Below are 16,463 nucleotides of genomic sequence, written 5' to 3'. Positions count from 1 at the left end.
TAGGTTCTTCTCTCTGCTTGGTTTGCCGGGGAGGGCCCAGGAGGAGCCAATCGCGCAACCCAGCCCTCGGGAGGACCCCACAGCTGGAACTCCCGGGAAAGCCTCGGTAGGTAATGTTAAACCCGAAGCATGTCTCCTAAGCCCTGACAGCAATACCTTTCATTGGTTAATGAAACCAGTGCGTTGTGTGTACAAATAAAATAAATGCTTGCGGTGCTTTTCACTACGGCTAGCAACTTGTTTAGATAAAGACCCAGGAAATGTATGAAAATACGCAACCTAGCCCTCCAGTCACGCTGGAGGGTAGATGCTGCCCATCTCCCGTTCCCCACCCCCGCTTGATTGAGAGGGACAAGATTAAGCAGACATCGGAAATACATAAGGTGTAAAAGATGGATGGGGCTGGGTTCCTGTGCCCTTCTAACCTCCTCCGCACACACATCGAATCACTTCTACCTGCCGCCTAGACTAGGGAGACAAGGGTCTGGGGACTTGGGCCTCTAAAAGTATTTGGCAATGAACCGTAATAACACCATTACACCCAAAGCCACTCCTAGGAAAGTTTTTTGTTGTTTCAATTCATATATGTATATTTTTCCCCAAACAAGCTTTCACCCTGCACAGTTTTTAACCCTACCTTTTAAAGGTAATATCTGCCGTGTCTTTAAATACTCGGCGTGTTGTGGGGGGTGCTTAAATGAGAGTGCCCCTAATTTAAAACCAAAGGTTGCTACTTTGCGTCTCCCAAAATGCGGGGCTCACTTCCCCGGTCCCCACCCCATCTGCCAGCCCTCCCTTTGGGTGATCAGCTGCCGTGGCTGCACGTGGTCGCGCCGCGGGGACTCGCGCGGGGGCCAGGAGTGCCAGGTGCTCTCCCACGCTGCGGGGCGAGCCGCTCGCAGGCAGAGCCCCCGCGCCCTGGCCCCGCCCCGCGCCCGCCCGCCCGGCGCGCATTGGAGCCGCCGGCTGTCGCTCCCCGCGCTCTGGGGAGGGGGCGCCGCCGGCTGCTGTCCCACTGCAGAGGACTGCTCGCTGCTCGTGCGACGGGGGCTTCCCCGTTGCCTGGGCGCCCGGCCCCGCGAGCGGCCCCCCGACCTCAGTAGCAGGGTCGCCAGGGACCCAGGCAGCGTGGGTAAGTGAGGGGGTCGGGGGGACGGGGTCCGGGCCCGTGTCATGTCCGCTGGCCGCCTGCGCGGCGGGGTGGGCGGAAGGTCCCCGCTGGACACTCGCAGTCCCGGCCCCTGAGGAGGCCGGGGTGAGAACCGGGAGGGGTCGTTTGTCCGCCGGAACCTCCAGCCAGCTCGACCCTCGTCAGCTGTGCCCACCCACCCTCTTCGCGTTACAGCTCGTCGCGGCAGCATGGGTGGCCGGTACCTCTTCTCTGCCTTTACCCTTATCTGAGGGAGATGTGGTTTGGCCGTTAATAATTGTGCAGATAGCCTGAAGCTGGGGGCTCGGTCCCACGCCCCCGGCACTTTCCTGTTTAAGTGCTCGGTCCTGCGCTCCGGCTCGTGCCGCGAGGCGCGTCCAGTCGGAACCAGCCGCCTTCCTCCGGGTGGCCGCTTGGTGGTCCGCACCCGGCGCTGGGAGAGAGTCCCAGCTTTCCTCCCGAAGGGCTTGCTCCTGGCCTCCGTGCTTCCCTGCTCAAGGGGGAAAGTGGCGTTAGACTGCGATCGTCAGGAAATGACACACGGACTCTAAGATTACCGCGGCGATGAAAGCACCGTGCCGGTTAAGGAGAATCATTTGCACGCTAACATTCTGCAAAGTTTTAATGTCTCCAGATTGTATTTTCCCATTTCAGTTAGGTTTCTGTTTGGGTATTTTTTATTTCTACCTTAATGTACATTCAAGTGAGCTTCTCAAGCAGGTGTCTTTGGGCAATCCAGGTTAGCTTCAAATCGTACCGTCTGAAGCATGATCTCATTTCAGTATTTCTGTTATATATCCTCTGGTTGGTAAAAACTCTCAGGTGCTGAGAACTCCAAGACGCGATAAGACTTGAGAGAGCTGTAATCAGCTGTGGTTCTAGGGCTTATGGAAGCATTATGTGAGGAGGGACACTGTACAATGTTCATATTTTAGTTCCATCGCTGTTCTAGGATGACTTGTCTTTCTGTCAGGGGCACAGAGTCGGTAACTCCCAAGCTCAGGGAATGTTTACTTACATCATTAACTGATTATCTGAGTTCCAGTTCCTTTTGTGGTTCATAGAATCAAGAGCTACCCAAATAAACCTTCAGCGCTGAAGGATTTACAGAAAAACAGTACAAGGAAAGAGCCCCCTTATTTTAGGACATCCACCAGCAAAAATTAATACAGCTTTTGTTAGATCATCACCTCACATCTGTGTTCATTGGTGCTGTCATACTATCCTGTGGATTCATTTTATGTTTCTGTATAACTAATCAGTTTGCCAATTGCATAGCTTATCAATTCTATCTGGCTTTCAAATTAGTTCCAGAACCAAGAAAACAAAATATAAAGAATTTCAAAAGCTTGGTTTTAAAATAGCAAGAATTCAATCTAGTCTGGGTTCTAGAGGGCTGCCTTATGGTTAAATAAAACACAATTTAAAAATTCTTGACTAGTGACTCTAAGTGCAGATTAGTATCTCCAGACAATTCATTTTTCTGATAAAATTCTAATGCCCACTTTCCAAGCATGGGCTTCAGAAACAGGCAATCAGGTTGAATCTGATCTTCGTTACCTACTAGGTGTGTAATCTTGGGCGGGTTATTTAGCTCTCTATGCCTCAGTTTCTTCCTCTGCAGATAGTGATACCACCACCTACTCATTTTGTAATGTGAGGAAGATTAGAGATGGATGTAAAAGTGCTTAGCATATCCTAATGCACAGGAGTTGCCCAATAAATGTCAGCTATTATTATCATTCGCTTTTACTGACCTTCGACTATGTGCTCATTATGGAAAACATTGGAAAAGTAGATACTTGGGGTGGGGGGAAATGTCAAAATTATACAACTAAATTTAAGAGGGGAGAATGACAGTGATGTTAAATTTCCCAAGAGTGTGTATGAAAAGTAGCACCTCTCTGATGGAACATACATTTTTAGAACAGAAACCTTATGGTATAATGGAAAGAACATTGGAGAGTCAGAGTCTTCAGTTCTAACTCTGGCTATGACCTTCTCTAGCTGTATGGCTTTCAGCACTCCACCTACCCACTCTGGAGCTCGTTTTCTTCATCTGGCTGGACTTGAATGATCTCTAAGATCCTTTGCAGCTGCAGAATTCTTTATTACATGTAATGAAAATCACCCTAGCTTTCTTATCACTTTGCCCTTCATTGTTTTGTTATCGTGGTCTGTTTGTTAACTTGGATTTGGGTCATAAACATCCATAAAGACAGCACAACAAAAGAACTGATATCAGATTTGCAAATAATCCAAGTTGAAGTGTTAACAAAGAGAACAGAGAAAACTAGATTCACCTTGTAATCTTTTTGATATTTCTTATTCTCCAGTCATTTCAGTAGATTATTAGATGGGAAACATGCCTGGTAGAATCAGATACATTCAACTGAAATCTTTCTATAGGAAACAATAGGCTGCTGGTGAAATAAAATACCACTCTCTTTTCTCTCATCAGGTTGATCCTTAAAACAAAAAGCTATCCAGTGAAGGGCTTTCATGAAGAAACTAAAGAGAGAAATTGTAAGTGAGAGAGAAACTAGGAATTGTACACTGGAGAAACCACCTAAAACAACTGTATGGAGTAAGACAAAAGGAGTGAATACATTTGGAAGAAATTTTACGTAGCATATTTTTGCCCACCTTTTTGTCATAAAGGCTACTAAGGAAGAGAGAATATAGTTTTCTAGAGAAAGAACGAGTGTGACGTAAACATGGAAACCACGGTTTCCGAAATTCAAGTTGAAAGCAAGGATGAGAAGAGACCCACAGAAGTTAGTCCTCAAGATGAGAGGCAGGAGGAAAGAGCATCAGTGCTTTGCTTCAAGAGAAGAAAGAAAGCAACCAAAGCAATGAAGCCCAAAGCTAGCTCTGAAGCTGCTGGTACAGCAAGAAAGTGTCCCCCAGAAGCAGGAGCTTCAGATCAGCCACAGCCCCCAGGGGGGGCCTGGGCCTCAATCAAACGTCTGGTGACACGCAGGAAAAGGTCAGAATCTTCAAAGCAGCAAAAGCCCTTTGAGGCTAAAGTGCAGCCTGAAATCAGTGCTGAGGATGCTGATGTTTCTAAGAAAAAGGCAAAATCCGGACTTAAGATTCCCTGCATAAAATTCTCAAAAGGAGAGAAAAGAAGTAATCATTCCAAAATCATAGAAGACTCAGACTGCAGCATCAGAGTCCAGGGAGAGGCTGAACACTTGGATACAAAAGATGACCAGGCAGCAAAGACCCAGTTGCCCCAGGATGTAAGTAAAGATGTCTCACAGAAAGGGGGTGATGAGGTCTGTGAACCAGATGTGAGCAACAGCACAACTACAGCTGGAGAGAAAGTGATTTCAGTAGAACTTGGGTTAGATACAGGGCATTCTGCCATTCACCCGGGAACACTAATCCTTGAAAGAGATACCGAAACGATTGAGGAAAAACAAAGTGTCCAAGGCCAGCAAGTAAGCCCACTTGAAACTTCAGAAACAGAACCTCAGCCACCAGTGGTTTCTGAGGTTCCTCCCCCACCTGCAAGCCCAGATCAGCAAATTGTAGAAGACGCCAGAAGCAATATCCTCGAAAGTGGACCAAATTGGAAAGAGCATGAAAGTAGAGAGATGATAGCTGAAGAGAGTGAGCTGAAAGATACTGAATTGCGCCAGGAATCAGAGCTGAGAGAAAATGAGGTCACTGCAGAGAAACCCAAATCAGAAGAAAGCAAAAGAATGGAGCCAATTGCTATTATTATTACAGACACTGAAATCAGTGAATTTGATGTTAAGAAATCTAAAAATGTCCCTAAGCAATTCTTAATTTCAATTGAAAATGAGCAAGTAGGGGTTTTTGCTAATGATAGTGGTTTTGAGGGTAGAACTTCAGAACAATACGAAACACTCTTAATAGAAACAGCTTCTTCTCTTGTCAAGAATGCTATCCAATTGTCTATAGAACAGCTGGTTAATGAAATGGCCTCTGATGATAATAAAATGAACAATCTTCTACAGTGACTTAATTTCCAGATCATGGGAGGGAAAAAAAAGCTTCATGCTAAATTACTTTGCAAATTTTGGCATTTCTTATTCAGTTACAAATGAGAGATTTGTCATCTGTGGGATTTACAGGTACAGTTCCAGCCCAGAAGTGCTAAAGAATTAAGTTTATAAAACTGCCCTGCCACTGAAATGCAGTCGCTTCTGGATTGGTGGAAGTTAGTACGGATCGCAATGGAAGTAACATACAGGGAGTTGCTAAAATGACATGTGGAAGTTGGGGTGCTTGGGGGGAGGAAACTGTATTTATTGAGCACTTATGGTATGCCAGAAACTCTTTAATATTCTCTGATGTCACAAAGCCTGGTTTCCTTTTGATAGTTCAGTCCTGTGTATAAGTTAACATCACATTTGATTTTCAAAAAAAATTTTTTTACAGTGCACTTTTGTGTTTAAAATGGTGAGTAAGGTGAGCTATTTTTGTGAATGTGTGATTTACAGTTGTTACGCTCGTAGGCAGTAGTCTTACCTCAAAAAAAAATTGCCTTTTCCTAATTGCAGCAGAATGTGCATATTTGAATTAAACGTGAGTGTTTTTCTAGTCTTGCTTAAATACTGTGCAAAAGCCATTCACAATTTATATCAAATAGGCAAATAGTTACCAAGTGCAAAGGTGTGGAAATAGGCAGTGCATTGTCCCTCTCCATTTTTCTTCTGCCTCAGACAAACCTGTCTAAATCCATTTCTGCATGGGGTCGTCTGCTGAAAAGTTAGAAGCAAAACCCAAAAGACTAAACAACAGCAACAGCAAAAACAAGAAGAGTGAAATACTGTTTTCCGTCCAGGAGAAGGCAAACTGCCCAAGTAACAAATCACAGATAACATAGGATTCATCTTGCAGGATTGCTTCTCTAGAGACCACATTCATCCTCCTGTCCCCAAAGAGGGAATTCACAGCCGGCCTGGCAGTAAAAGTCCCAGGAAATCATAATAACTTAGTGAAAATATTATTTACTTTTGACCAAGAATGAGCCAAGTTCATGGTTGAATAGAAAGTGAGAAGTTATTGCTAAAGCATATTGTATTTTAAATGTCAGTATTCTCGCATTGTGCCTATGTGTCAAGAGACACCAGTAACAAACATTTTACATGGATTTTGAAAATTAACTTTTTCATCAGTATGTTCAATCCAGCTAATCCCTTACCAAAAAAAAAAAAAAAAAAGAACTTAATGTAACAACGAGAAGGGCTTATTTGCATTTTATCTTGTTATTTAAATCACCGATCTCATCAACGATTGCCATATTTTTTGAAAAAGTAACTGTTTCAATCTTTCCTTGTGTGAAATGGCCATAATACTACAACACACTTCCCTACCTCACAGTAAAGTTCCAAATTGTATAGTCCCCACTGTCTAAACTGAGGGACAGCGTTATTCTGACAGTAGAGGAAGTATAAAGAGTTTCCACTCATTTGTTAAAGAGGGTTTGTACATTCTTGGAGAAAAGAGTGTATATTAGGCGACTAAATGATCTGGTGACTTCTTGCATTATTTATCAATTACGCATAGAAAATATGTGTTATTTTATCCTATAGAACCTTCTTTGTTTCTTGCTGTGAATACATCTTGAGACCTCTGGCAGAAAAACATAATCTGACTTTGGAACTGAACCAAATAATGGATATTATTGGCAAGTGTCTTCGCTGAAGTACAAAATTATTCCCCCAGACTTTTCTACCTTCATGCCTATAACCTTGGGAGGAGAAATCCACAAAAATCCTTCAGTTTAGCAACACAAAAGTGGATTTTCAAAACGTACGACTCAAGAAATGAATTTCTTTTAGTTGTACAATTTTTAAACATTAAGAAAAAGACTGCTAAGTCATTCACCCTAAAAATATTCTTTTAAATTCACTATATGTGGTGCTAATGGACTTGGATGGCTACCAGCAAATATCATATCATATTCAAAAGTGAACAATTTTTTAAAATCTGATCAAAGTTGGTGCATTTTACAGTGTTTTAAGGAATCCTATCTTCATTTATTGCAAGAATGGCTCAAGCCAATATACTTGCATTGTAAGTTCTTTAGCAATCTCTAATGAATGAACACAAAGTATAGTGCTTACCAGTGACTGAAAATATTTTGGAAGGCTTAGGCATATTTGGGAGTTTTAAAAACAGATATGAGATAAATATGTGTAATTAATTATTTCTGTTAAGAAAATAACACTTTCTCTAGTCCTGGGTTTCTACTATTTTTTTTTTCCGCTATGGTTTGATATATATTTTTGGTTAGAATGTATTATAATTGATTGTTTTTGTGATAAGATGTGTACTCTACCTGCATTCATTCTTAAGTAGTTCCTCCTTAATCTTTTCTATTGAGAATATCTGGTGAATTAAATAAATAGGATTCCAGTCTGAAAAAGGAATCCAGATATTAACTGGTCTCGATTGAGTATACCTGCCACTTGGCCAAATCCTATTAAAATGAATTCTAAGGTGATCCAGATTGTCTTGTTACAGAAATAAGCAGGAATCAGATAACTTGGAAGTCTCTTATAAAATATGTTTCATTTCAATCGTAGTTATTTTAAGCAAGTGGACCTTAAATGCAAGACATAAAATGAATATAAATAGGTCCCTATTCAGTTTATACCCATCTGACATGATTAAAATGATCATTTAAAAGGCAATTTAATAATATCACATTAATTTTCATTTAAATTCGCTGTGATAAGTGCTGCTTTTAATGAACATTTTATTAATTAGCTGGGATTCAGTTTCCCTTTGAACTCAGAATTTTACAAAGTGGGTTGGTTTATTGGATACTTGTTAACTTTTTCGGCATATTATCTTTCTCCCTTTTAAGAGTCAAGTATTATTCACTTTGCTTTACAACCCAGTGAATATGAAATCCCTCTTCTATTTTACGTAGCACTATTCACTTAACATTTTCTCAAAGTTCTTTATAGGATATAAAAATAGTACTGGGTAACATTTAAGTAAAGGTAGCAGAAAACAAAAGAACTTTCAAACAGAACTTATGTTCCCTGCCACCTCCTCCACCTCAAAGAATAATAAGCATGTGGCACAAATGGGGTTCTTCAGAAGAGCTGTCTGCGTAATTTTCTTTTAAGGTAATGCATTTGACAGCACGAAGTTTGTGATGATCTTAATTGGTCTACTATTTAGTGGAATCTAAGAAACTCTCTGATTTATTTCTGAGAGATTATCTCATTTCACCAGTGTCTGCGAAAAGCCATACAGCTAAATGTCGTTAGAGATGTGGGTCATGGGAGGGCACCAGTCAAATCTGGCTTCTGCGTGCGATCCAGAGTTAACTTCATCAACGTTTAACTTCAAGTTGCCTTATTTTTTATAGTTAAAGAGTTAATTTGCAGGGGGTGGGAGGGTTTACAGCAGAATTTGTAAAATAATTGTTAGGCTTTAGAATCCCACTGTTTGGAAAGATCCTTTTAATGTTAACTTTATTCAGATATGTAAAGTCTTCAAATTTCATCAGATACTCAATACATCAGGGGTTGACTTTTCTGCCTGCCATTTCTACATTTTTTAAAAGTCCTTGTTTATGGTTTCAGGTTCTTTAGGTTCAAATTCCTATGATGTTTTATCATGTAACATAAAGTTTCTTATTATACAGTATTCTAAATTTTCAGTCAATAGTACATTTTGTGGTACATTTTTGAAAAAAAAAGTTCTTGTAATCCTTATTTAGTTACAAAAATTAAACAGAAGGGAGCTACAGAAAATTTAGATGTCCTGATTAAATTCAGTTTGGTTCAACATGTGTTGGGTATAACATATGCCCAACACTGTAAAGGAGATAGGCTCCCAGCTCTCCAAGAGCTCAGACTAGGGAACAGCAACCAGAGGAACTGGGACAGGGATGAAGGCAAAGAGCCACAGGCAGGGCAGCATCATGAGAGGAGAATAAAGAGAACGTGGTTAATTAGTCCAGAGTGGGGAGGTGGTCACCTAAATACAGAGACAGTTTGAAAGCCTTCCATTTCTAAATAGTTAAACAGTTATATTCATTATGATTTGTGAACAGGTGCAGAAAAAAGCCTGCATAATGTTACATATTTATAGTAGTTCTTTGTCTGTAAAAATGTTCAGTGGATGAGCTATTATGAAAGCAAAAATTCCATTTTGTAATTTCTCATTAAAATCAGTACTATATGATGTGGATCAGATGCTAATATTTAAGAAATACTCTGTAGAAAAAGATATCAACCTGAATTAATACATGTGTGACTCTTAATATAGAATAAATGTTATAGTGGCTCATGTTTATTTATGTAAATCTTTTAAGAGAAAGGTGGTATATCATGTTTATTTCCTAAAAGAATAACGATCACACTAATGAAACTGTTGAGTTAGGACTACCAAGAGTTCTGCTCTGCTGATTGGGTGTTGGGCCGACTTTACAATGACAAGCCTAAAAGAGCCCACCTCCTGCAAAGGGAAACACAAGCATCTCAAACTTGAATTCAATGTCAGTGAACTACCTATCCATCTACGGGGCATTTCTGACTTGATGCCATCTATAAATTTGTAACATTGTACTGAATGTTACATCATCTCTTGCTATACCCATTAGTTGTCTTTTGTACATTATATTAACCTATGAGTCGTTAGTAATCTTCATGGCTTTCCGAATAAGTAAACTTCATATGAAAATGCTTATATTATTCAGACATTGCCTGCTAAAGCTGGGTGTTTCAATCAAAAGTTCCGTGTTTATGAAGACACTGGTTTTATTCCCCTAACGTTGGCAGGCCTGGTTTTCCTAAAGCACAGTGCAATGGTAGTAATTGGACTCTGTGAAGGAATGTACTTTCCAAATCTAGGGACCAATTTAAAGTTGATAGTGTCTGGGGCGTTCAGTCAGTAGAGCGTGTGGCTTTTGATCTCAGGGTTGTGAGTTTGTGCCCCACGTTGGGTGTGGAGATGACTTAAAAAAGAAAATAAACTGGATAGTGTCCTAAAACTAAAACTTGTTCCAAAGCAAACTGTCTTACTAATGTACCAACCCTGTACCTAAGCTTACTTAATATTTCACATCTTACATAGTTTTAAAATTCTTATTAAATCACATCTTTCTACTAGAAAGATAACACTATCTTTTGCAAACCTGTTTCTCATAGGCAATTCTGCTAATCCTTTAGACCCACCATTACCGCGGAAGCCTGGAGCCCCTGACCCCTTTGTGAGTGCCTACTTCGTTTTTTTCTCCAAAAGCTTGAAAACACCAGGGGGTGAGTTTCTGAGCTGAGGAAAGAGTGAGCGCAGACTGTCCCCAGCTTACAATGGTCAGCTAATGACTTTTTGATTTTACGAGCGTGTGTAAGCGATATGCATTCAGAAGAAAGTGTACTTGGAATTTGGGGTTTTGAGCTTTCCCCGACTAACACTGTGCGGCACGCTACTCTGTCCCGTGCTGGGCGAAAGCTGCCGCGACAGCTCACCCCCAACCACGGATCACAAGGGTCAATAACCGATATCCTTACAACCGTTCTGTACCCATACAACCATTCTGCTCTTCACTTTCAGTACAGTATTCAATAAATCACATGAAATATCCCATACCTTATTATAAAATAGGCTTTGTGTTAGATGGTATTTCCCAGAATCGGGTAATGTAAGCATTCTGAGCTATAGTCAAAGTCGATAGGCTAAGCTATGATGTTTGGTGGGTTAGGTATCTTAAATGCATTTTCAACTTATGATATTTTCAACATACAATAGGTTTATTAGGACATAACCCCATCATAAATGAAGGAGGATTGTGTGTGTTTGTACATGGCAGGCGACACTACACATCCACAGAAAATCTGCCGCGAAGCTGGGCACAGGTGCCATGAGCAATTAAGGAAAACCTAGGTAAGCGGAGGATGGTGTGGTGGCCCCCAGCCTAGAAAAACCCCAAACTGAAAACTGTTTCTGTAAATGCCAGCTCAGCATAAGAGCAGTGGTAGCGGTGTCCAGCAGTTCCTGCACACGAGCAAGACAAGACGCACTTCTCCAATGACTCGTTTTGTGGCTAAACTCAAATAGGACTTTCAGCCTTCATTTTTGTTACAGTGCGGTTATGGGGTGGAGATTCAGCCTTTCACAGCTGTCCTGTGGCCATAAAACGCAGACCTTCCACCTCTGCGCTCCTGGAGATGGGGAGCACAAGCTGACACAAAAGCAGAGGCAATCATTTGTATACTTGTTCTCGAAGCTCCCAAATCCTTACTGTGACATCTGTACCTTCAGGGCACACGAGGGTCTAGTCAGTATGGCTGCAGGTGGGGTCTCTGGACCCCATGTGTGATGAGTCCGTCACAACGAATGCAGCTGTAGGCACGCATGCTCAGATCAATCAAATACCCTCGTACATACATTACACACACAGGTTCCATGTAGAGCAGCCATTTGTGGCATAAAAACTTGGAATCCTGCCTCTCTTTAAACACATCATCCAAAACCGGAGTATTTCCATCCTCCTGATCGGAACTAGTTAGAGGGGCACCTGGGTGGCTCAGTGGGTTAAGTGTCTGCCTTCAGCTCAGGTCATGATCCTGGGGTCCCGGGATCGAGCCCTGCGTGGGGCTCCCTGCTCAGTGGAAAGTCTACTTCTCCCTCTCCCTCTGCCCCTGCTTGTGCTCTCTCTCTCTTAAATAAATAAATAAAATCTTTAGAAAAAACTAGTTAGAACTGTCCTTGTACTCTGGGTAAGGCTGAGATGTACAGAATGCCGAAACAATCAGTCACCACTCAATTCAAGTGAATGAAGTCAAGCTAACTTTCTGATCTTTTATCCAAGTGTGCCACGCAATTTCACTGATTTCAGAGTGAATTTACTAGAATTATCTTTTTAGTTTTATGGGTTTCTTCTATACCCTTAATGTCTGGCTGATGTGTTTCTTCTGACCTGTGGAGATTTAATAGTGAATGATAATCATTATGGTTCATTACACTCTAAGACTTTTTTATATCTAGGTGATCTTAACCTTTTTTTCCATTAAGGTATAATTTATATACAGGAAAATCCACGCTTTTTTGTGCACAGTTCTACAGATTTTGACAAACGCATATAGTTCTCTCACCTAGGGAGTATTTTTTCTTGTTTTTTTTTTTTCCTTAGATTTTATTTATTTATTTATTCAACAGAGATAGAGACAGCCAGTGAGAGAGGGAACACAAGCAGGGGGAGTGGGAGAGGAAGAAGCAGGCTCCTGGCGTAGGAGCCTGATGCAGGGCTGGATCCCAGGACTCTGGGATCACGCTCTGAACCGAAGGCAGAGGCTTAAGGACTGAGCCACCCAGGCACCCGTAAGGAGTATTTTTTCTTATTCTGATTTCATTATTCTCTATACCACATGTGCATTTTAATTTCCTGATTGCATCAGTGAAAACTGCTACTTGCTGCAGAAATTTAAAGTAAGGGCTTCTTAAACTCAGCATTTAAACCAGGACGAACAAGCAAGGCTGCCATGCACAGCCATCAAACGGCACAGCCCAACTGCAGAAGTCTTCATGTGGGGACTGGCGCCCTCTAGTGTTGTTTGTGCATAATCTGCATGGCCATCCGTGGTGGCTTTGAATATAGCCACCAGTTTGAGAGAGATGCAAAACTGTGGTGGTGTTAACAGTGAAACAGGAGATGTTTAAAATAAAAAAGGAGGCTTCCATTTATATGCCTTTCCTCCCACACTTTAAAAGATTATGATGGAAAGAAGACAGGAACCACTGAGCTTATAGCACCAGACTTTGCACATATGTGAAGGGAGGGCAATGTTGCAAAATGAGAACTGGTCTGGTTAAAAAAAAAACAAAAACAACTTGGAGACTCTGCTGAAATCTCTAGTCTGCATTTTATTTTTTTAAAGATTTTTTTATTTATTTGAGTGAGAGTGAGAGAGAGACAGAGAGAGAGAGAGCACGAGTGGGGTGAGGGGCAGAGGGAGAAGCAGACTCCCTGCTGAGCAAGGAGGCCAATGAGGGACTCCATCCCATGACTCCGGGATCATGACCTGAGCTGAAGGCAGATGCTTAACTGACTGAGCCACCCACATGCCCCTGCATTTTATTTATTTATATATATATTTTAAAGAAGTATTTATTTGAGAGAGAGCACGCATGCGTGCACACCGGGTAGGTGTGGCGCAAAGGGAGAGGGAGACAGAATCTCATTCCTGATAAGCGGGGAGCCCAATGTGGAGCTTGATCTCAGGACTCTGAGATCTTGACCAGAGCTAAGAGTCAGACACTTAACCGAGTCACCCAGGTGCCCCTCTAGTCTTCATTTTAAAACCTTTTCTCTTACCTTCTCAAATGTTATGTCCTCCTTCTAAAGAATCACCATAGGTTTTTTAGATGTTCCTTCCTACAAGGCACTTAGAACAGATGCCAGTTACCAAAAAAAAACCCTTTTTTAATTAGATATTTCCCTACATATGGTTTGAACTAAGTACCATACGGCTCCCACTGCAGAAAAATGTGGCAAAACTAAATTCACAAGACCTCATTCTACCAGGGCCTATTTGATGCACACAAATCTAACATGGGCCATCCAGAAATTCATACCAGGCAACGAGTAACGACTACAGCTGATGAAGGACTCCTTCTCAGGCTTTCTTCCCACACAAGCCTCTCTCCCAGTCCCCAGGAGAGCAAGGACCAATTCAGTTGTTCAGACAACCCTTCCCAGAGTACTACTATTCCTTCAGACTTCTGTCATGAAAGGACACCATAGTTTTCTAACAGTTTAAGGGAAGATATTTTATCTCTATTATTTTGATACAATATCACCAAGTTGTTTCAATGAACAAAGTTTCAACATTGTATAAACAATGGATGATAATTCATGTGAGAGAAGATGGGTTCATTCTGCACAAATTGGCTACTCAGCTATAGAATGAATTTAAGAGAAGCATTTAGTGATTAGGTACAAAGTTCTAGGGTAATAATAATAATATTGCAAGCAGAAACAATGGGGAGAAAAGAGGGCACACCACATTCACTCAGTACTGGAAGGCAAGAAGAGCTGAAGGCAAAAGAACTCTATTAAAGAAGGTCTCGACTTACTCAGAAAGTGGAACTGGTTGGGAGGCAATGAGGGAAGAAAAGTATAAAGAATACCATCATAAAGGGACGTGGCTGGCTCAGTCGGAAGAGCATGTGACTCTTGATCTCAGGATCATGAGTTTGAGCCCCACCTTGGGTGCAGAGATCACTTAAAACAAAAAACCCCACCAGCTTAGAAAGTCAGTTGTTGAACTACAGCTGAAAAAGAAATTCCAGAAAATAATATATAGGCCAACCTCATAGGATGTGAACGTGAAGAAAATAAATAGGAGGCAAGAAACAAGGGAATATTTACTCAAATGTCCCTGGATTTATCTCTTGACCAAGGAGGACACCAAAAACAGTTTGATGTCCGATTAGAAGAACAAATGTGATGGGGACTAAAATTCTAGGGCCTTTACTGTTAAAGACTTGCAAAGAATCCACAGAAATGCTTCATGTAACAACCACAATAAATGCTATATTTTAAAAATAATTTTTGCATGTAAATTGAAAGCTTCTTGATCAAAGAGGGATGTCAAGGGGTACCTGGGCGGCTCAGTCGGTTAAGTGTCTGCCTTCAGCTCAGGTCATGATCCTGGGGTCCTGAGATGGAGGCCCTGCTCAGTGGGGAGTCCGCTTCCCCCTCTCCCTCTGCATCCCCCACCCCTGCTCATGGGTGTGCTCTCTTTCTCTCTCTCTCTCAAATAAGTATAAGTACATACATACATACATACATACATAAATCTTTTTTAAAAAGAGGGATGTCAAAACACAGAGGTATCCAACATGTTACGGAATTCTAGGAAAAATCTTGTTAGTCATGACTAAATAAACAAGATCCAGGAGTAGCTAAGTACTAAATAAATAGTGAATTCAACGAACAGTGATGCCAAATTTGAGCATAATGTAAAATAGATTTTTTAAAAGCTACATTGGTGCCACCTTTTGGCCAGATTAAAAATTTACACAAATTACAACCTACGATCACATTTTAATTTCACAAAGAGACCCTTGTTAGAGACACAGTTGTTAAATTCAAACATTATGTGAATAGATTTAAAACTGCCTTGTGACTTAATACTGCTGATTTTTAATCCTATTTTTTGTTTTTTAAGAGCTGGGATAGAAGATAATACAAATAGAGTTTAACCCTGAACGAGCACATCTCATACTCCGTAAGTACGCTCAGTTCTTGATAACCGTCACAAAACTTATATTAAGCTTTTGGAGCAGGATTAGTCAGCGTTAGCACTGCTGATGTTTTGGGCTGGATAATTCTTTATTGTGGGCGGCGGGGGACGGTCTCCTGCGCTGAGAGACATTCAGCAGCATCCCTGGCCTCTCCCCACTAGACGCCAGTAGCAACACGGCCCCCACCCCACCCAGTTGTGACAACTGACAACATCTCTGCATTGCAAAATGTCCCCATGGTGAGAGGGATCACCCTGTGTATGGTTAAGTGTCACCTGGCCACGGGTGCTCAGATACTTGGATAAACATTCTGGGTGTGACTGTGAAGGTGTTTCTGGATGAGATAAACATTTGACCGAGTAGAACAGATTGCCCTCCCTAAAGTGAGTGGCTCTCATCCAGTGAGTGGAGGGCCTGAATAGAACAAAAGGGCTGACCCTCTGAGAGCAAAGGGAACTTCTGCCAAATAAGCTGGGGCATTTGTCTTTTCCTGCCCTTATGGGCTTGAGCCTGCTGGCTTTTGGACTGGAATTACACCATCAGCTCTCCTGGGTCTCCAGCTTGCCAGCTGTGCATCTTGGGACATCTCAGCCTCCATACTTGCGTGAGCCAATTCCCAATAATCAATCAACCTCTCTCTCTCTCTGTCTCTGTGTGTGTGTGTGTGTGTGTGTGTGCGTGCACTTACACACTGTTGGTTCTCTTTCTCTGGAGAACACTGACTAATACATGCTGGTTGAGAACACTGTTGTTGATTACATTATGAGAGAAAATACAGTAAATAGGGAAGAAAGAAGAAAGCAAAGCAGGGAACTACTGGGTAGTGGCTAGATATAACGTTTCTTTCCAGAGACGGCAGTTGGAAGGTACTAGAGTAGGACGCCAATTTTCTATTCACACAGATTACAGTTGATAAGAACAGAGCTCAGTGGTGCATTTTTGCCTCACACGTCCAAGATGTTCCCTGGCACAGAGACGTACTGACCCCAGTGCTACGAGGACGACACTGCGCAGACCCTGTTGTAAAATGAGAACACAGTCTATAAGCTGGACTTTAAAAAGG

The 16,463-nt window shown here is 41.8% G+C and overlaps 1 protein-coding gene across 1 annotated transcript; it reads left to right on the top strand.

Moving 5' to 3' along the window:
* The first annotated feature begins 938 nt into the window (after positions 1–938).
* AKAP5 (A-kinase anchoring protein 5) lies at positions 939–9,443 on the top strand. Its single transcript, XM_057318587.1, has 2 exons — positions 939–1,132; positions 3,612–9,443. Exon 2 carries the CDS (start codon positions 3,868–3,870, stop codon positions 5,140–5,142), a length of 1,275 nt encoding a protein of 424 aa, XP_057174570.1. The 5' UTR covers positions 939–1,132; positions 3,612–3,867; the 3' UTR covers positions 5,143–9,443.
* Positions 9,444–16,463: the final 7,020 nt, after the last annotated feature.

The sequence above is a fragment of the Ursus arctos genome, unplaced genomic scaffold (genome assembly GCF_023065955.2).
Source record: "Ursus arctos isolate Adak ecotype North America unplaced genomic scaffold, UrsArc2.0 scaffold_25, whole genome shotgun sequence".
Lineage (NCBI taxonomy): Eukaryota > Metazoa > Chordata > Mammalia > Carnivora > Ursidae > Ursus > Ursus arctos.
The sequence above is the reverse complement of the archived record's forward strand: the minus strand, read 5'-3'. Positions and strand labels throughout refer to the sequence as shown.

Bases quoted from the DNA above. Each gene is read 5' to 3' on its own strand.
- AKAP5 (XM_057318587.1), top strand. From the start codon at position 3,868: ATGGAAACCACGGTTTCCGAAATTCAAGTTGAAAGCAAGGATGAGAAG.